This window comes from Haplochromis burtoni, unplaced genomic scaffold, assembly GCF_018398535.1.
Source record: "Haplochromis burtoni strain Fernald_Lab_line unplaced genomic scaffold, NCSU_Asbu1 Contig_67, whole genome shotgun sequence".
Classification (NCBI taxonomy): Eukaryota; Metazoa; Chordata; class Actinopteri; order Cichliformes; family Cichlidae; genus Haplochromis; species Haplochromis burtoni.
In genome coordinates, this window is record NW_024582428.1 from 2,056,237 (window position 1) to 2,077,120 (window position 20,884).

The 20,884-nt window shown below is 39.4% G+C and overlaps 1 protein-coding gene across 5 annotated transcripts in view; it reads right to left on the minus strand.

Moving 5' to 3' along the window:
• The window catches only part of pik3r3b (phosphoinositide-3-kinase, regulatory subunit 3b (gamma)), a 188,473-nt gene that overhangs the window by 75,972 nt on the left and 91,617 nt on the right, over positions 1 to 20,884 (minus strand). For 4 of the 5 annotated variants that reach the window (XM_042221467.1, XM_042221468.1, XM_042221466.1 and 1 more), the window contains 2 exons: positions 15,515 to 15,707; positions 13,876 to 13,961 (listed from right to left, as the gene is read on the minus strand). In XM_042221467.1, the coding sequence (XP_042077401.1) occupies positions 13,876 to 13,961; positions 15,515 to 15,707 (279 nt within the window). Of the gene's footprint in view, positions 1 to 13,875; positions 13,962 to 15,514; positions 15,708 to 20,884 lie in introns of those variants that run through there. The other variant, XM_042221470.1, reaches the window with a different exon arrangement.

Below are 20,884 nucleotides of genomic sequence, written 5' to 3' on the forward strand. Positions count from 1 at the left end.
GAATGGAATTGAAATAGAAATTTGTCCTAGTTCCCATATAGCTTTTGTTTCTAACAAATGATGTAAAAAAAAAATTGTGCTGCAGAAAAACTGAAGACATAAACAGAAAACAGTGAAGATTCACAGACTCTCAGCTCTGCAACTGAAAACAAATTCACAGCATTATCACAGAAAAACACTCCATCGCACCCATCATACAGTACTTGACAGAACCTTTCTCTATCACATGCACACATGTACACAAATCCTGGTATTATGACTTGAGTTAATGATGCATTACATGCATTACATGCTGCATTTCCTCCATCTTAGCTGTGACTTTTAAGCTACCCACTTTTTATCTCACTTGCAAGAACCGAAGTTCCGCTAAAAAGTTGAGGCTGCTGTGCAGATTCACAACAAAACTGCTTTTACCTTTGTTTGTTGTAAATGCCAGAAGTCAATTCTTGACGATTCTTGATGAATTTCTTCAGCAACAAAAACACAGTTCTGAATAATCACGTGAAAGTAAGATTCCATTTTTCTTATTTTAGAACTTTGTATCTGTAGTGGGATCAGATCCTCTTTCAGCTCAGAACTGACAAACCCTGGCTCTGGAATGTGACATTAGAGACTATTTTTCCAAGGGCACTGGAGGAGTATAGGGGTAATAAGTTGGACACAATCTACAAACTGACCACTGTACACTGCTATACCCTGCACGCACGGTAACCTGAATGTTATCAGAGCCTTTTGTATTTGTAGTGTAAATGGCAATGATGTGTTTTGTGGAAGAAGTCAAACTGGTGTAAGAAAAGGAATCGTTATTCTTTAGTATATCTTGCTAAAGGGATACAGAGCCTTTGCTTTTTTAAATAATTCAAACTATTCACTGACAGAGCTTCCATACCACGATGATGCTGTGAATAAGTGATCAATAAGGGAACACCATGTGGATTTTCTAGATCTAGAAATGTGTCTCTTTAAGATGTCCTTTAAATGACATTGATTTTAGGTCAGTAGAATTAATTCACTTTCATTTAAGTGATAACTGAGACCATTTTCAATTAATATTAGTAGCGCAAAGCAAATCAAGTGATCCGTAACTGAGCACCTAACGACATACCTGCGTATGCCAATAACAGCTGTTCTCTGCACCATGCAGTGTGAAGTTTCATTGCACTTGACAGCAGCAATATACCACAGATAAGACTGTCAAAACAAAAATCAAACGGCACAGCAGAAGGTGAAACACTTATCTCTCAAAGTGGATCTTTGTACATTGTGCTGTAGAATTGTTTCTGTGTAACAAAGACGTTAACTTAGTCAACTACCTGAAAACATATCACAAACTGCAGCATAATGAATATATAAAGATAAAGTAAAAGAATGCCGCTGTTGGTAAGGTGAATTGTTCAAAGTCAACTTACACATTCACAAAAATAGTGAGTCAGCATATGTATCAATACTAAATCACAGACCAATAAGGATATTGAAGGCAGACAAATGATAAACATACTGTTGAAAACATTATTAGTCACCCTCTTGCATAATTATTTTTAAAAGCGGCAATAACACTGCAGGGAAAATATAGAGGGATCTCGAAATTGTGGAGGACTTTGCTTCAAATGAATACATGGAGATAAACAAAACCCCTATTTATCTGCAAATATGCTTTAATAAACAGGAATGCAGCACAATGCATGCGGCACAAGTCCAGTGTATTTGTAAAGGGGTTGCTACTTTAAAAGGCTGTATTTTGTTGAAAAAGGACATCTTCAACAATGGTACTGTGTCAAAGCTGATGTCTTTCTTTACATTTCTATTCTGAGGTCCAATAGCACAAGATTTTTTTTTCAGTCATACATAATACTTGTTTATTATCAGAATTCCTGTTAGGATGCCTGGGTGGTTGACCCAGGGTTTTGAGTTTATTATATTATTTATCATTTCTAGTCTTTGGTTTCTTTGTTAGAGTTCTGTCTCATGGTTTATGTTTCTGTGTTCTCTAGTTGCGCTGTCTCCCCTGTCAGCTGTATCCCCTTGTCAAGTTCGTGTCTCTGTGTTATGTTTCCTGTTTTACTGTCTGTCTGACATGATCCTGGGTCGTTGACCCAGCGTTTTGTGTTTCTTTTTGGGTTCATCTTGTGTTTGGTGTTTATTCTGATTCTGTATTAATTCTTTGGGTTGGTTGTCGTGTTTATTATCCCTACCTGTGTCTCCCCTCTGTGCTCCGTTCAGGTCCCTGTGTTTTTGTTGCAAAACAGTCTGGGTGTTTCCGGTTTTACTTTGTAGGTCTGCCTCTCATCATGTCCATTAGTGTCAGCTGTGTCCACCCCTGCATGTCATCTCCTCATTACCTAGTGTGTATTTATAGTGTGTGTTGGCTTCTGTTCAGTCGGATCGTCTGTGTTTCTCGGTGTAACTACGTCTCTCTGCATTCTCCGCTCCCCGTTTCTTGCTTAGGTTTGTTATTTAGTTTTCCCAGTCTAGGTTTTTTCAGTCATTCGTCTTGTCTCACTACCTGTTCAGTCGCTCCACTTCTGCAAATAAAACTTCATTCTCATCACCAGTCAACTGCCTGCATTTTGGGTCCTTTTCCTCCTACACCACACGGCTCACGCAGACAGCCGTGACACTGTCTCATGTATATGCGTCTGGTTTTGCTTCCTTTGTCTCGTTAGGCCTGATTTGCCCCAGCTGTGTTTCCCTCCTGTTACCCATTCCCTGATTGCTTCCTCTGTGTATTTTAGCCCTGTGTTTCTGTGTGTCTGTGTTGTGATCTACCCTCATCTTGCTGTGTGTTCTGTCTGTCCGTGTAAGTTTATTTTGGATTCTCAGTTTTGTTACTTTTTGAGTTTAGCATTAAAGCTGTTTTGAAGTACACTCTTGCCTCTGAGTGTCTGCACTTTGGGTCCTCCATACCACCACTCCTGCCTGCACACAGCCCTAACCTGACAATTCCTGCATTTGTCCAAAACCATAATCTTTGCCAAATTCCTCCCGAATTACAGTTTTGCCACTGTACACTACCACAGTAGATTTTAAATTAACCAGAAAGTGATTGAAATGCAAATTTGAACCTTTTTAAAATTAATTTTACCAAATGTTTCCATTAACTAGGAATTACATTAAGGAATTTTAATACAGACACTTGAAATTAATTGGACAGTTGACTGACTGACAAGCAGTTTTGTGACAAGATGAGGGTTGTATATTTGTTATTTAATGACAAATGAAGTAGACAGAAGTTGATTTGCAGTAATAAATTTGTATTTTATATAGCTTTTTTCTATAAATATGAATACGAGTGCCAAAAAAACCCAGTTAGAAGTTATCAACAATATCAGCAACAACACCCAAACGCCATAAAATACAACTCAAATGGAGGATAGAATTGTTTAAACTGGTAAGGACAAAAACTTAAAATATCTAATCATGTCAAGAACAGGCTGGGAGGCAGGTGCTCATTGTCAAGGTCTACAATCAAAATAAACCTTCATGGATGTAAATACAGAATTTTTTAATTCTATTTAACAACAGGAAAGCCTGATTAGACTAAAGCACAAAATATTTAAAATTCTTTGGATGGATAAAACCAAGATTTACTTGTACCAGAATGGGAGGAGAGTGTGGAGCAGTAGTTCTGAAGCATCATCTAGCCAAAAACATTCAGTCAGTGTTATCAGGCATGTATGGCTCCAAGTGGAACTGGGCCACGTGTGATTACTGATGATGTGACTGCTGGTAGAAGAAGCAGAATGAAGTTGGAAGTGTACAAGACTATACAAATATACTATACACAGTGCAAATGAATAATGACCCAAAGCAAGCTGCAAAAGCAACCCAAGAGTCTCAAGGCAAAGAAATGGGATATTCTTCAGTGGTTAAATCAATCAGTGAGCTCACTCCAGCAGAGCATGCTTTTCAGACCCTAAGTGCAGAAAGACCACAAATAAACAGCAACTGGGCTGTAATGCCCCTAACAAAGCATCTAAACATAAGAAGCACAGCATTTGGTGGTCGCTTCAGGCTGTCACTCATTGCAAAGCATTTTCATCCATGTATTACAAACAATTCTCATATTTAAAATTATGTATTTACCCAGTTGTATAAGAATACATACATGTGAAGGAAAATAATATTTTAGGAGAAATAATGACATCTGCTGTGTCCCTGCTTCTCTATAACAATGTATAATGATTAAAATGCTTTGTTTTTTTCACACGCTTGTCAGTCTGAATGAAACTTCACACACATCATCACAGAAATATTAACATCTGCATGTCATCTATCTGTTAAAGAAAAGATTTCCCAAGTGATTTTCATGTTTATCATCACCCTGCAAATGTGATGTTATGTTCTCTGTTTGCATTTCTTTCATGTGTCATGCTCAACGTACGTCCATATTTAACCTGACAGTCACCAAAATTTGTATCTGTGACAGAATTTAGTTTGAATCTCCACAAAATGCAGAATGAAGAATTTTAAAAAGTGCCACAGACTTGTATATGTAATACTTGATAAACAAAGCTGATTGAAGCTGTACTGGTGTTGTATGTTGGCACAAACCAGTTCCTAGAGACAATGTTCCATTTTTTTTTATCACCAATGCGTAAGACTTTGTCTGAGACAAAGAAAATTAGAGACATATTTTTTTAGCATTCCACTGACAATATAAAAGTCGTTACACTTAATCCCTCTAAGGCACCACAAGCACATAAAGCCATATGGTCTGGCTGTGTACATGTGAATCTCAAGTACACATGTGTGGCTCTATATGTGTGCCATGAGATCCATCAGATTATCGTCACCTGTGGTTCTGCTGCCTTAAAGCGCTGTCTGCCACCAATTACAACTCCCTGGTTACCCATAAACCTCCCAGCATAAAAGGACAAGTAGAGATTGTTTCTTTATAGGGAGCCAATGAGAGAAATTAATCTTTCTCATTCTCTCCCACTTTTATCCATCCCAGGCCTTGTAATATCAGGCAGGTTTCACAGATTTCATTTAAAGTGCCCTTGACCTTCAAGTGATATAAGGGGTTTGATAGAGCGTCATAATGGGACTCTGTAACTTTTGGTGTGGTTGAACAAGTGGCGCACTGCAGGCTATGATGGTGCCTTACAACAGATTAGGTGTTAAAGTTTCTTACCATAACTACTACCATCGCCTACTCTGTAAACCACATGAACCACAGCAGGTTAGGTGCTCGAGGCTAAAAAAGCAACCTCCAAAAAATGTCCTGTGTGGAATACTAAGAAACAAACAACAGATAAAATGGAGAAAAACACCTCAAGGTTGTGTTAATATATGTTTTTGAAAGTAAGTGTGGATGTTGTGGAAATTGTATAAATCAATGAATTCCATGAGACCACCATTAAAACAGCACCTACTAACAAATACCTAGAGTATTTGTTACTGCTGTTCTGTAGTTCCCAGTCTGACTGTGATCCTGAGATCAGGACTCTGGGCTCCAGATCATGTGGTGCGTGAACTCCTTGCTCACGCTGTTGTTTTAGGCTTGTATAATTTCATCTATATGATTCGATCTCTGGCTGCTCCAGTATGCATGCCAAATGTTCTTGGGCAAAATACTAACTCCAAGTTGCTCTCAGAGTGTGACTGAAGCATAGAAAGGACAAAGGACTTAGGCTGCATTTACATAGATGACAAAGGTCTTCAAGACAGAGTGAGTATAGTGCTACTGGTGATGATGATTTCTTTGCTGAAATCCTGTTAAAGACATAAGAATAAATACAGTACAATCAATATACTGCACATAGTTTCTCATAGTTGTCTCTTATGTATTGGGTTACTTAAGGGAAAGTGAGATTATTATCTGAATATTGAAATATGGATTTTTTTTTTTATTGTATCCAGTATTTGGGAATTATAGACTTACTTTTAGAAAAAAAATATGTTATTCAGCAACCTGGGTCTGTAAAACAATACCATCCATCCATCCATTCTCTTCAGCATATCCTTGTCAGGGTTGCGGGCGGTAGGGGTAGCTATCCCTGCTACCATAGGGCGAGACGCAGGGTACACCCTGCGCAGGTCTACCAACAATACCATTTGATTAAAAAAAAACAACAACAAATAAAGAAACATGAAGAATGTATACAGGCAACTAGACTCTCAAGAATAAAATCTGTTGTCAAGCTGGACATGTAGAAAGCAAGTATACTACACTACCTCTGAAGAAAACATTAGCCAAACTTAGCTAACACTAAAATTAAATATGCAGTACTGAAACAATGGCCTTAGCTAATGAGTTAGCTGAAACAAATAGTTAATTAAGCATACAACCTACCTCTATAGCTCCATATTTATGGTTTTTTGGCCAAACTTATAACTGCTGGTGGCTGTGACATTTTAAAATTAAGAGGACTCGAGTGGTTATGTGAAAATATTCATATAAGATATCTAGTGAATTTATCAGTGTGGGAAAACTATAGAGTATTTGTTGGACAATTACAAGTCTTAATGCAGTTTCTTCTGTTTCTTCTATCCAAGTCTTATTTTTCCTTAATAGTATTTAAAAGAAAGGACAATAAAAACAACCTTGACCTTATTTGTACCCTCTGCAAATCTGAAGCTGAACGATCTTCCCAAAAACATAATTTGGCAAAACATTTTAGTATGACCATCAGAAGTAGAATCGGGGCGATCGTGGCTCATCGGGGCGATCGTGGCTCATCGGGGCGATCATGGCTCAAGAGTTGGGCGTTCGCCTTGTAATCGGAACGTTGCCGGTTCGAGCCCCGGCTTGAACAGTCTCGGTCGTTGTGTCCATGGGCAAGACACTTCACCCGTTGCCTACTGGTGGTGGTCAGAGGGCCCGGTGGCGCCAGTGTCCGGCAGCCTCGCCTCTGTCAGTGCGCCCCAGGGTGGCTGTGGCTACAATGTAGCTGCCATCACCAGTGTGTGAATGTGTGTGTGAATGGGTGGATGACTGGATATGTAAAGCGCTTTGGGGTTCTTAGGGACTAGTAAAGCGCTATATAAATACAGGCCATTTACCAAGTAAAGTCATGTGAGTTTCATGTTCCTTCTTTTCTTATGTTTAAATAAAATCATTTGACTGCTGACGGGTGTACTCTACCTTTAGTTTTTTCATTAGAGGTGGAACCCTGTTGTTACCAGATGAGCAGCTTTAATGTCTGGCATGCCTGGATTTTTAGCCACCAATGTATGGCACTGTTAGCGCCCCCCCCACTCCACCCCTACAGAACTGTTAAAATGTTTAGACATTCAGCTGCTATTTTACAGAAAGTATTTTTCCAGCTTAATTTGACACAGAGTGATCCATCAGTGCTTGAATCGTATTTTAGAGAAGTGATAACACTGTTGGTCAATCTGCCTCTGGCTCCTTCAGGTGATGTCAGCGAGAAAGAACAGAAGGGGAACAAAGAGAGCTCGGAAGACAGTGTGGTAGTACAGGTGGTGGCAGACAGAGACATAGATGAGAAGAAGCACATTGGTATTCACGGCTGGCTTCAGCTCACCCATCCATCCCCGTCTCATATTCTTTACATCACATTTGCCCTTCAGCGCAGCAAATATGTCACACACAGCTGGTAGAAACTACATGCGTGCTTGAAGGGTAGCTGGCACAGTCCATCACATGCACATGTCTCTGAGTGAGTGCAATCACATGCCGTCTCCCCCAGCTGAGATAAAAACAAGCCTTTTTTAATTGCTACATGGGAGAATCAGATGTTTCATTTTTATTTTACCATGTAGTTATGTGCATCATTAGAACTTTAGGTCAGAAGTCCAATGCATTATTGATGGATTACGAGAAGAATAAAATAATTTGACCATAAACTGTGTCATACAGTTACTGCTAATTCTTGAACATTTTTAGGGGTCTTCCATATTACTCTTTAATTCTCTACTGCAAGGGTGGGCAACTCCAGGCCTCGAGGGCCGGTGTCCCTGCAGGTTTTAGATGTGTCCTTGAACCAACACAGCTGATTTAAATGGCTAAATTAGCTCCTCAGCATGTCCTGAAGTTCTCCAGAGGCTGGTAACGAACTAATCATGTGATTCAGGTGTGTTGACCCAATGTGAGATCTAAAACCTGCAGGACACCGGCCCTCGAGGCCTGGAGTTGCCCACCCCTGCTCTACTGGGTAGAGTACCTTGATGTCGGAGTTCTTTTAACCAAACAATAAGATACATTGAAAAGTATCTTTAAAAATCGAAGCATTTACCCAAATAACAGAAGAACTTACATGAGAATCAGCATACAGTAACTGTACAACTAACTGTATAAATACAACATCCAGTTTCATTAGTAGTTATGATGTAATTAGTAAAGTTAGGAAACCATTAAATTAGACATTGCATTAGTAATATGTATGTTTAACTGTACTGTATAAAACTGTTTCTCACTAAACCGTCAAATATTTGTTAATGAAGAAAGGATTGTAGTGTATGTAACCTAGCACTTAATGCAAATAAAACCCTAACGATATCTCGTGGCAAGATAATGAGGATACTTTCTAACACTTTGTCACATTAACAGTAAATAAAAATTAAGTTAAATGTTAAGTCTTAAATCTTCATTTAATAAATCAGTGGATCCAGTAAATTAAAAAAAAAAACATCACAAAAGACCATTGTTTCTGATGTGTAACAAAACATCATTGATTAATTTTTTCAGTTTTATTTGCATTTAACATGGAAACACAAATTTACACAATGAAAAAAAAATCATATTACAAGATGTTACAAGTATCTCATTAGTATTACCAAGTTATTTTTTTGAGAAAGAAAAGTTAACACTAGGGAAGAACCACTATGAGCTATGAGCCAACATGTTTATGAGGACGAGTGCAAAACACTCTAAAAGACGAGAGGTTACAAAACTGTGCAAAGTCACCTGATTTTTTTTTCTTTTCAAGACCAGGAATGAAACATACTATTACAAGACAATGGAAAAAGAGAGAAGAAAGTGAACAGAGTAAGTGAAGTGTGGTACATGACAGGAACTGTAGTTTCCATGATCTCATGATCCTTAAAATTACATATGAAGGGATAAACGTGGTAGCCAGGGGCTATTTGATGTTAATTCAAGCTTTACATGAGCACAGATCATCTGCAGAGGAATGGTTTATTTGAAGAGTTTCAGTCAGGTTTCAGAGCTCATCACAGCACAGAAACAGCTTTAGTGAAGGTTACAAATGATCTTCTTATGGCCTCTGACAGTGGACTCATCTCTGTGCTTGTCCTGCTAGACCTCTAGTGCAGCATTCGATACTGTTGACCATAATATCCTATTAGAGCGATTAGAACATGCTGTAGGTATTACAGGTACTGCACTGCAGTGGTTTGTATCATATCTATCTAATAGACTCCAATTTGTGCATGTAAATGGAGAGTCCTCTTCACACACTGAGGTTAATTATGGAGTTCCACAGGGTTCAGTGCTAGGACCAATTCTGTTTACATTATACATGCTTCCCTTAGGCAGATCATTAGAAGACATAGCATACATTTTCACTGCTATGCAGATGACACCCAGCTCTATCTGTCCATGAAGCCAGATAACACACACCAATTAGTTAAACTGCAGGAATGTCTTAAAGACATAAAGACCTGGATGGCCGCTAACTTTCTGCTTCTTAATTCAGATAAAACTGAGGTTATTGTACTCGGCCCTGAAAACTTAGAAATATGGTATCTAACCAGATTCTTACTCTGGATGGCATTACCTTGGCCTCCAGTAACGCTGTGAGGAACCTTGGAGTCATTTTTGACCAGGACATGTCCTTCAACGCACATATTAAACAAATATGTAAGACTGCTTCTTCCATTTGCGCAACATCTCTAAAATTAGAAATATCCTGTCTCAGAGTGACGCTGAAAAACTAGTTCATGCATTTATTACTTCCAGGCTGGACTACTGTAATTCATTATTATCAGGATGTCCAAAAAACTCACTGAAAAGCCTTCAGCTAATCCAAAATGCTGCAGCAAGAGTCCTGACAGGGACTAGAAAGAGAGAGCATATTTCTCCTGTTTTGGCTTCCCTTCATTGGCTTCCTGTTAAATCCAGAATTGAATTCAAAATCCTGCTCCTCACATACAAGGTCTTAAATAATCAGGCCCCATCTTATCTTAATGACCTTGTAGTACCATATCACCCTATTAGAGCACTTCGCTCTCGCTCTGCAGGCCTACTTGTTGTTCCTAGAGTATTTAAAAGTAGAATGGGAGGCAGAGCCTTCAGTTTTCAGGCCCCTCTTCTGTGGAACCAGCTTCCAGTTTGGATTCGGGAGACAGACACTATCTCTACTTTCAAGATTAGGCTTAAAACTTTCCTTTTTGCTAAAGCATATAGTTAGGGCTGGACCAGGTGACCCTGAATCCTCCCTTAGTTATGCTGCAATAGATGTAGGCTGCCGGGGGATTCCCATGATGCATTGAGTTTTTCCTTTCCAGTCACCTTTCTCACTCACTATGTATTAACCCTAGACCTTATCCCTACCATCATGTCGGCGACTCATGCAAATTACAGACCTCCTGCATTAATCATATGTTATTAACCTCTGTCTCTCTTCCACAGCATGTCTTTTATCCTGTCTTCCTTCTCTCACCCCAACCGGTCGCAGCAGATGGCCCCGCCCCTCCCTGAGCCTGGTTCTGCCGGAGGTTTCTTCCTGTTAAAAGGGAGTTTTTCCTTCCCACTGTCGCCAAAGTGCTTGCTCATAGGGGGTCATATGATTGTTGGGTTTTTCTCTGTATCTATGAAGCACCTTGAGGCGACTTTTGTTGTGATTTGGCGCTATATAAAAAAAATTGAATTGAATTGAATTACAGCAAAATATGGACATTAACCATGGGTGAGCTTCCTTCCAGAATACATCATAAAACAACTCAACCAGGGAGCAGTGTGCTGGATGATGGGCATTATAAGATAATCTTCTAATAGAGACTAAGGATAAAACTGTACAGGGCTGAGGGAGAGTGCTGTGCTGTCGGGAAGAGGACATCCCTGAATATTAACTTTTAAATATAACTGACTATACTCTGAGGGAAGCCTGAATGAAATATTGGGGTCAAAGGTACATTTTTAATAACTCTGAAGACTGAAGAACAATTACAGAATGTTTGTTTAGAATCAGATTCGGCTTTATTGACCAAGTATGTGTACACATACAAGGACCTGGGCTCCAGCTATTGCTTTGCTCTCAGTGTACATAGCAGAGTAGACAACATAAAATGCTGACAACATGACATCAACACACAGACAGCATGACACAGACAATAACATGTATACCATATTTATGGTGCAATGGTGAAGAAAGCAAACATGCTGAAATAAAACAATGCAATAAATACATATAATAAGTTTAGAGTAACATAATTTCTAACTACAGAGGTAAACTGTAAAAAAATGTCATCATTCATGCAATTAATAACACTGTGGCCCAATTAGCCAGGTGTATTAGCTAAATTTATACTAACCTTTCGGTGATAGAAGCTAATATACTGGTTAGCTATCCAAATGGAGCCTAGAATGTTAACTAGTGATCAACTATCACCTACAAAGTGATGTACACACTGGACTTGCAGTCTATCACTGGACAAATGACCTACTAGACTGGTAGCTGATTACACTGATTATTATTTATTTATCACAAAGCAGTTAAAAAATAAGGCGTTATCAGCACAAATAGAAACATAATCTATGAGAAACAATAACAAGTCCTCAATGCATGCTTTAATAACTGACTGGGTTACAAAATTTTACAAATTGAGTCTCATCGTAACCTCATCATCCAAACTTCATTTTAAATAAACTTGTCATGACAGCAAAATGAAAAAAAAAAAAATGGACGGACTGGATGGATGACTTTAACTGTCTATGTGTGTGTGTGTCATTAGTCGAGCCATTTAATTGTGTGCTACTGAGCTGGACACAGAACCACAAACAGAAACATGCAAAATACTAATAAATACAGCAGCTGAAAGCTGAGCATTCGTTTGACCTTAATCACATTATACAACCATGATGGCCTACAGAAATTCATCACACTAGCATGTGTTTGTATTTAGGTTTGTGTATCTGCAGTATGTGTGTGTCTGTGTGCCCTGCAGCTGACCCTGTACATCAGGATTATGCTGTAAAAAACAAAACAAAAAAACTCACGGTTTTAGTAACGCAGTAACGCAGCGTTCCTACGGGAAAGTAACGGTAATGTAATTACCGTTTTTGCAATAGTAATCCCTTACTTTACTCGTTACTTGAAAAAAGTAATCGGATTACAGTAACGCTAATGTTGGCCCAGCTATCTTTGCATCTGAGACTAATATAACAGGCAACACTGAACCTATGCATCACATAACGTGCACCCAACTCAAGGTGGAAACATGATGGCCAAGACCCAACATCCAATAAACCAGAATTTTCCTTTAAATGGGACCAAAGGAAGCACCATGGTAACACCAGCTATCGCTGTGATAAACTCCAAAGAGTCAATTTCAAACCCAGATGGGATGCATAACCAGTCAAATAAATGACCACAGACAGCCCACATAGAGAACATGTGTGTGCATTTAAAGTGTGTTTTGTGTATATTACATTCTTGCCAAGTTATGGGCATGCCTGAGAAGCAAAATGTCTCCTAACAAAAGCACAGAGAAAGGGCCAGAATGTGAATGGCTTTATATGGGTGTTTACAATTCTCCCTTTTTTTCCCCCTCACATTATTTTAGCATGCTAACCGACACACGAGCTGGACGAGACTAAGGTTTCACATGCAACTGTAGGATAAACCCACATGTACAGATACCAGTCACACTGAGCAGAGATGGTGAGCCACAGTACTCAGGTAGCAGAGAAACAGTCATGAATTCAGTGAATTCAGACTTCATTTTAAAAAACAGACTTAGAGTGCAGCTCTGCTGAGACAGGTGCCACACACACACACACACACACACACACACACACACACACACACACACACACACACACACACACACACACACACACAGCCAACAGTCACAGTGCTAACCTTTGACCTCCACTGATGCTATTTGAAGGCTACTAGTGGAAGTAATGGGTGAGAAAAATGCTCACACATGAGTTTGAGCTCCCTGTTTCAGCCTACCTCTCTCTGTCTCTCTTTTTCTTTGTACACATCAAACAAAGAGATGCTCTGTCAGATATGATATCACCTTGCCCTGCCAATGAAAAAGCAAAACATGCACCTTAACTTCAAATGACTGAAGACCTCAAAGAAAGTGCAGAGGAACACTATCAACTGGCAAAACTGAATAATTGAATGGCAGACCCCAAAGCTAATGTTCTTTATCGTTGGGCCAACAATTCAAATGTTGACTGCAATATATAAATGGACTCCAAATGGAGTGCATCAATGTGACAGCAATGGGGCATTTTTATAGGTTAGAATTTGATTGTAGTAATTCCATCTAATATGTCACTATTGAGACATAATATTTGACTGTGACTTTTTATGTAGCTGTACAGCTTTAATTTTCATCATAAAGATTTGTTGATTCAGGCCTGACATCAATCAGATTTGAGTGTGGCTAGTGAAATTCAACTCAGCTTTTAAAAAAATGTGGTTAATCACAATTAATTCAAGATACTTTTTTCAAATATGGGCAGGTAAACTTTTTTCTCTTGGTAAATAACAAAAATAACAAAAAAGCCTTTTCCCTGAGCAGCAAAACTGCTGATAAGCTATTATTGCTCCTTTATAATTAAATTTATTAATAATTCAATTATACATGTGTCAGAACATTTTTAAATTATTAAATAAAATATTGAAAGAATGCATCAGTGCAGTGAATGATTGTTGTTCAGGCAAAAGAAAAAAAAACATATTTTGTGCATCTCCATAGTTATTTTCCTACCTGGTGCTGCTTGCATCTCCATTTGACCTGCAGTTGTGATGAGCGCCTCCAAAATCCTGATGTGATGCTCTGGATTTACATCTGCACTGTAAACAAAGCACCAAAGTGAAAACAAATTGTAGTAAGGGACACCATTGAACTAAGTTTTGCATAAAAAAGTAAATATAGTTCATGATGTACTTTCAGGTACAATTTCAATTGTGCTGTGTAGAAGTCAGGTTGATACACAGCTGACAGCCCTATTTGACAACTGTTAGAATTCATATTATGACAAGAACCAACCAGCTAAGTAAAGAGAAATGACAGTCTATCATTACTTTAAGAACTGAAGGTCAGTCAGTCTGGAAAATTGTTAAAACTTTGAATTTGTCCCCAAGTGCAGTCTCAAAAACCATCAAGTGCCACGACACACCTATACATCAACTGTTCAGAGGGGACTGCGCAAATCTGGCCTTTATGGTCAAATAACTGCTAAGAAACCACTACTAAGGAAAAGCAACAAACAGAAGAGATTTGTTTGGGCCAAGATTATTTGTATTAGCCAAGCTCAAATAAAAACGTGACAAGATTACCTTCATCCAACTAAAACAGCTGATACTTTTATATTAAAAAAAAATGCTCTTGCTAACAGAAAACCAAGTGTGATATTTGGCTCATCTTTAAAATCAACATCCTGGAGAGAGAGATCCAGAAGAATGGCATTTAACAAGGCTTCCGAAATTGTTTTGTTCATCTGTGACCTGCTTACGTTAGTCTGTGACTGTTTTTCCAGAATTTACCAAGGAATTTCTTCTCCTGGCACTGTGTACTGTGGAGATGTGCTGGATTTGGGGAGGGCAGTCAGTGAGTCAGTGAGTCAGAAATGAGGGTTGTTTGTGTAGCATGGTCAGGCAAGTTTACCTTTGACGTGAACAACGGGTGGAAAAAGAGTGGGGTGGTATTTCACATTGTGCCATGTTATTTGCACCAGATGCCATAATAGCTCATTTCATGTGTATGGAATCTCTGATTAATCCTAAATTGTTCTGCAGTCTGTAAGCATTTAAACAATTACACATCTTTTCTTGTCTGAGCCTTACCAAAAAGTGCTAGATACTAAAGAAAATATGAGGTAAGGCATCATTTAGTATTTTTCTTGAAGTGAACAAGACCAAAATAAATAAGTGTTTCTCATATTTTTGTCTGAGTCTCCAAAGCCTAATATACTATCTCTTTCCTCTGTGTCATTTCAATTACCTGTTCAATAAACAGCAAAAACATTTCTTAATGGAGAATGAAAAGAAAATATTTCTACTTGTCTGTCTGCCTATCTATCCGTTTACTACAGTCCTTTTTAGTTTTCTTCAAAAACATAGAGTTAAGGTACAGGTCATTATCAATGATGATATAGGGCAGAGACAACAGCATTGCTTTCCTGTCCTTCACGGGCTCTTATATTATAGTTAAGTTAACAGCCACAAACATAACTTGAAATCAACCAAAGGATATGTGGCTCAGTGCATCATAATCATCAAATAAATTCACTGCAGTAAAAAAAGAAAAGAAAATTCACATGAAATAAAGTGTTTCCTCCAAAAACTTTGCATGGATATTTCCAAGAGGAAAGTGTTGAAGGTCCTGATAGTTTTTATATCTGTACCTAAGAGAAAGGTGCTTGAAGATAATGTCAGTGAAGGCCTGTCCTAGCAGCCGGGGGGAGGCTTGACTCTGCTGGCTGATTCGATTCAGGTGTCCAGTGAGGTGGACCAGGAGCTGGTGGTTGACTTGAGGGATGCTGGGAGACTCAAGGATCCTTTTCAGCCTATCCCCACACTCCTCCACACTCTGACTCTCTGAAAGAAAAGACACAACACCTGAATTCTTTGGAGCATTAAACTAGGTATAACAATGATTCATCAAATGTCCTTTTTCAGCCTATGTTGATTTTGGCAGTAGACAATACATAGTATTTACACTATATTTTAACTATAACAGATATACTGTAGCATCAGGTCTTACCTTTCTTGTAAATAGACTGCAGTGCATTCTTATTTTTATAGACCACAATGTTTCATATTACAATACATATTCACCAACTGTCAAAGAAACACTACAGGGCTGAAACACTGATGTAAAGAGCTTGGCTGGGGCAATTCTGGGCTTGCCCCAAACACTGCAACATGATGACTCGAGGAGTCACCAACCTTTTGATCAGTGGATAACGAGCTCTACCTTCTGAGCCTTATAATTACCAAGAATAGATACAAGCGACTGCTTCAGTTTTCCTGCTTTTATTTGGTTAATGACACTGAATGTTCATTGTCTGAATGGACTGTCCTGGTGTGCCTAAATCTAGTGAGGGTGCGCTGGGAATGCCTGGCAGAGGCCTAGTCCGTCAGATCTTCAACTCCCACCTCTGGCAGAGCTTTGACAGCATTCAACCATGCGCTTTGTCACTGATTCTGTTCATAACGTAACCAAATGGCAGAAGGCTTTGACTTGGGTGGTCTCAAAATCTTGTCTCTGCTTTTTGCTGATTATGTGGTTCAGTTGGCTTCATCAGGTGGTGGCCTCCAGCTTGCACTGGAGCTATTCACAGCTAAATGTAAAGCATTGCATGGGGTCACAATGACCCCATTCAATGATCATCATTCAAAAATTAATAGTTAACTTTTTTGTTTTGGCTTCCTATTTCTTGACTTTTCCTTATGTGATGGGGGCAACTAAGTAAGCATAACATTTTTATGATGAAATTTGGGGTGTACACATTTTGCATACATCGACACTCCTCTGGGGTCAGTTTTACCCTGAGTTATTTTAGCTTTGTAAAGCATGTCTTTCTGTGTGTGACCTACTATCCTCACACCTGCTGAATTACAACTGATATTTCTTGTGTGGTGGTGGGTGGGAATCTCCTGCAAGGACATGACAGGACATGGAAAATAAGGGAGGAGCAAACATACAAAAGCTTTCATGACTGCCTTCTATCTAAATCATTGGTGCACTGTGTACTCTGCAATCTGTATGCTCTCTAAAAATGTCCTTTGGGAAAACGTTACTGTCAATGAGTTTTTGGCACAACTCTTTGACAGTGAAAGTGCCATGGAGGAGAATGTGTCAGAGACAGAGTATTGTGTTGAGGAGGACCTTGGTTTTGAGGAATTCTCATGTGATGAGACTGAGTGTTAACCCTCCTGCTGTCTCTCAACCACCAGCAGACAGAAACCCTTCCAAAAATGGAAAGATAACATGGTCCCTTTCCCAACTCCAACAACAGGGTAGACTTAGTACTGATAATATTATCAAAATGGTTCCAGGCCCCACCAGATACGCAGTCAGCCATGTTGAGGACATCGAGCCATCATTTGAGCTCTTCATGACACCATCGATTGAAAATATTGTGCTTCAGATGACAAATTTAGAGGGGACATGTGTATGGGGACAGCTGGAAAGACTTGGGTGTAACTGACTTGAAAGCTGACATTGGGCTGCTCATTTTGGCAAGAGTTTACAGGTCAAACGTTGAAGCAACAGCAAGCCTTTGGAATGCTGAGACTGAAAGGTGGGTACAGTGTTTACCCCTGCTGTACAATCCAGGTCCCCGTGTGACTGTTGACGAGTGCTTGGTTGCATTTTGTGGCTGCTGTCTATTTCAGCAATATATGACAAGCAAACCTGAAGAATATGTTTGTAACGAACACACGGCAGACCTGTCCATATTTCAGTGCTTTTCAGCATACTTTACTCGGTTGCTGATCTCACACACAGCTGCAGCTTTTCAGCTTGCAGCTGAACACTTCCACAACCACAACACTACAGGACCTAGTTCAGCCTTAAAGCCAGCGAGGCATGATTGCGGATGCCACTCAGGTGCGTCTGCCTCCCCTGCAGCGGAACCACAGACCATGCCCCACCACAATGCCATCAAAATATGGGCAGCATGTGATGCACAGTCCAGCTTTGCCTGGAATATGCAAGTTTACACAGCCAAGTCCACTGGTGAAGCAAACTCAGGGCAAACGAGTGGTGGCTGACATGGCCGAAGGACTGCATGGGCATAATATCACACGTGATATTTTTTTTTCATGTCTTATGCCTTGGGTGAGGAATTGCTCAATAGGGAGGTCACCATGTTGGAGACAGGGAGAAAGAACAAGCCTGAGCTTCCTTCTGAACTTCTTGCTGTCAAGAACATGAACGTACCATTTTCAGTTTTTGACTTTACTGAAAAAGCAACTCTGGTTTCCTATTGCTCCAAGAAAGGGAAAAATCTCCTGTTGCACAGCACAATACACAAAGATGCTGCTCTAAGCACCAGGAGAGATAAAAAACCTGGACTATGAGACAAAGGGAGGGGTGGACAGTGAGTGTGTACAATGCATTTGTTATATATGGTATGAATTTAAAAAGGACTGGAACAGGAGAAAGCTGAGTTGAAGGAGGATTTTCCTGGAGCATTCCCACCAAGAATAATTCAAAGGCTAGCATGACCTGTGCACAATACAAGAAATATGCACCAACTAGTGCAGGCGAAAACAATTTAACTGTGTTTCCCCACATACATGTTGTCTATTTAACATTCACACTCTGATGGATGAGTCAGAGAGCAACCTTGCCTAAGGATATATTTGCTATGTAGAATAGAGTAGCTAGGGATTGAACCACCAACCTTCTGATTAGTAACTGCTCTGCTCTACAAGCTTAGCTACACTCAGCCTTACTGATAAAATGTCACCTAGTCTGTATGGAAGTCATAATTGCAGACAAATTCAATTTGATTAATTGACCCTGTTCATGTCATGTCTTTATTTGCAGGAAGGACTCTTGCAAATAAGACCACAACCCACATTTCCAGTCTAATCTCCTTAAATAAAGGTTGGTAAAGGTCATATTAATTCAATCTATCAAAAGTCAAGAGACAACGCGCCAAGCCATTCGTGCATTTATGAAATTTCAATGTTGCAAGGACAATATCAATTCTGCTTACTGTTTATTAAAGGGTTACGGTTAGGGTTAGGGTCAGGGTCCGTTGATCGGCAGACAGAGGCGGTTTCACGCAGCTTTAGTACAGTTTTTTGTTTTACGCCGGTTTTTCCCGAAGTCGCAAAAGTATGACGTCACAACATTCTGATTGGTCACTTGCAATGTTGATCCTGGAACAACATTTAGTATGATGATCTGGGAACAACACCAACACGAGGATATCAGATCAACCGTGGTTCACCAGCCACTACTTTGGATGGTGAATCTGAGTTTGTGATACAGCCTTGCAAACTCATATTTGACCGTGGCTCAGGGGATTGGGAAGCTCATCTGTAACCGGAAGGTTGCTGGTTCAATCCCCCTGCTCTCTCTGTCCTGGTTGTTGTGTCCTTGGGCAAGACACTTTATCCTACTGGTGAGGGGCTGATGGTGTGATATGGCAGCCTTGCTTCTGTCAGGGCAGCTGTGGCTACAACTGTAACTTGCCTCCAGTGTGTGAATGTGAGAGTGAATGAATAGTGGAATTGTAAAGTGCTTTGGGTGCCTAGAAAAGTGCTATATAAATCCAATCCATTATTATTATGTTGACAGAAACATTTAGAGTCTTTTGGTCACTGGATCTGCTGCAGGGACATTTGTCCAAGTTTAAGGCTAAGTTAAGACATCTGACACTTTTCCTTGTTGTTTTAGACTCAGTGATGAGTAGATGTGTCAACCACACATTTGATTTTCATTTAAAGATTACAGATATTTACCTTTATCTAAGGTAAGTCTCATAGGTGAGTGGTTTCTTCCTGTTCCAGCATCACGTTACGTTTAAACTAAATGTTTTACAGAAGCACTTCAAACCTGCTGTTACTCAATGCCAGTGGTAATCAGACAAAGTATTGTGAAAATTTATGCATTTGAGCATTCTAGGATATGCTGTGCAGCTCAGCAGACACCCTGGATGGCACATGCACAAACATTTTTCACATTAGAAACATTCCAGCTTTCCTTTTAAACAGAAGTATAGATGTGCTGCCGGGTGAGAAACAGCAACATCAATATCAATTTAAGCATGTAGCTAACTGCTTGCTGACTTTGAGGAGATGTAAAGCCTTGGCAGGATATTGTTATTTGCATTGAGTCCTAGTCCAACAGCCAGTAACGTGTAAGCTAGCCTAATATATAGTAAGGAGAAAATCACATGGCCTCTATAAATGGATGGTTATAAAAATGACACCATGGGAGGCTGTGCAGGGTATATACCAATTCCTTTCTTGTACTAGCCAGGGTTTAGACAATGGGCTGTGTTCAAGAAGGACCAGACATATTGACAAGCTCTCTCAGCACAGGCCCTTTATCATGGCTAAGAAGCTGCAAATAAAAAAAACATCTGTGCCCGAGACTGCTGTGTGTTAACTGGAGGACACAGTGGGAGAGTGCTGATCTTCCATGGACAAACAGACTCCTAACTGCACTCCACACAACGTGTCTTTTTTATCTATGGCTGAGTCTATTTGGCTGCTCATGGAGTTTAATTTTTTTTGTTTAATTTTGTTTGTTTTTTACTGATTCAGTTTATTTGATTCCTTTTAATAATAAAGTCTCATTTTAAAATCACACCCAAGCTTGTAAAATTAACTGGAATATACTCTAAATTCATCCTAAAGTGTTATGTCTGCTTTTTTTTCTTCTCAGCATCTCAGAATAGTGTGACATTTTACACCTTTACACATATTTAGTAGGCCAGAAAGAGGCAGATAAAAATGTTGCAATGTGTGAAATACCTTTGTATAATTTCTAGTACATCCATGTATCATTTTCAGTGAATGTAACTATGTTGTTTTGACTCCAGTAAGGATTCTGTTACAATGAAACAATGTAAGCTACTGAGGAGAGGTTTTTATAGAATTTAATTAAATTTAAAGCCTGGTGCTGTAAAACTGAAGTTTAAAACTGAGACATTTGTATAAAATGTAAAAATACATTTAAAACATATAAACATTGAGTGTGTTTTCCTGCCCAGAGAGGTGGCTCATGGGGGTTCAGGGGACACTTGTGG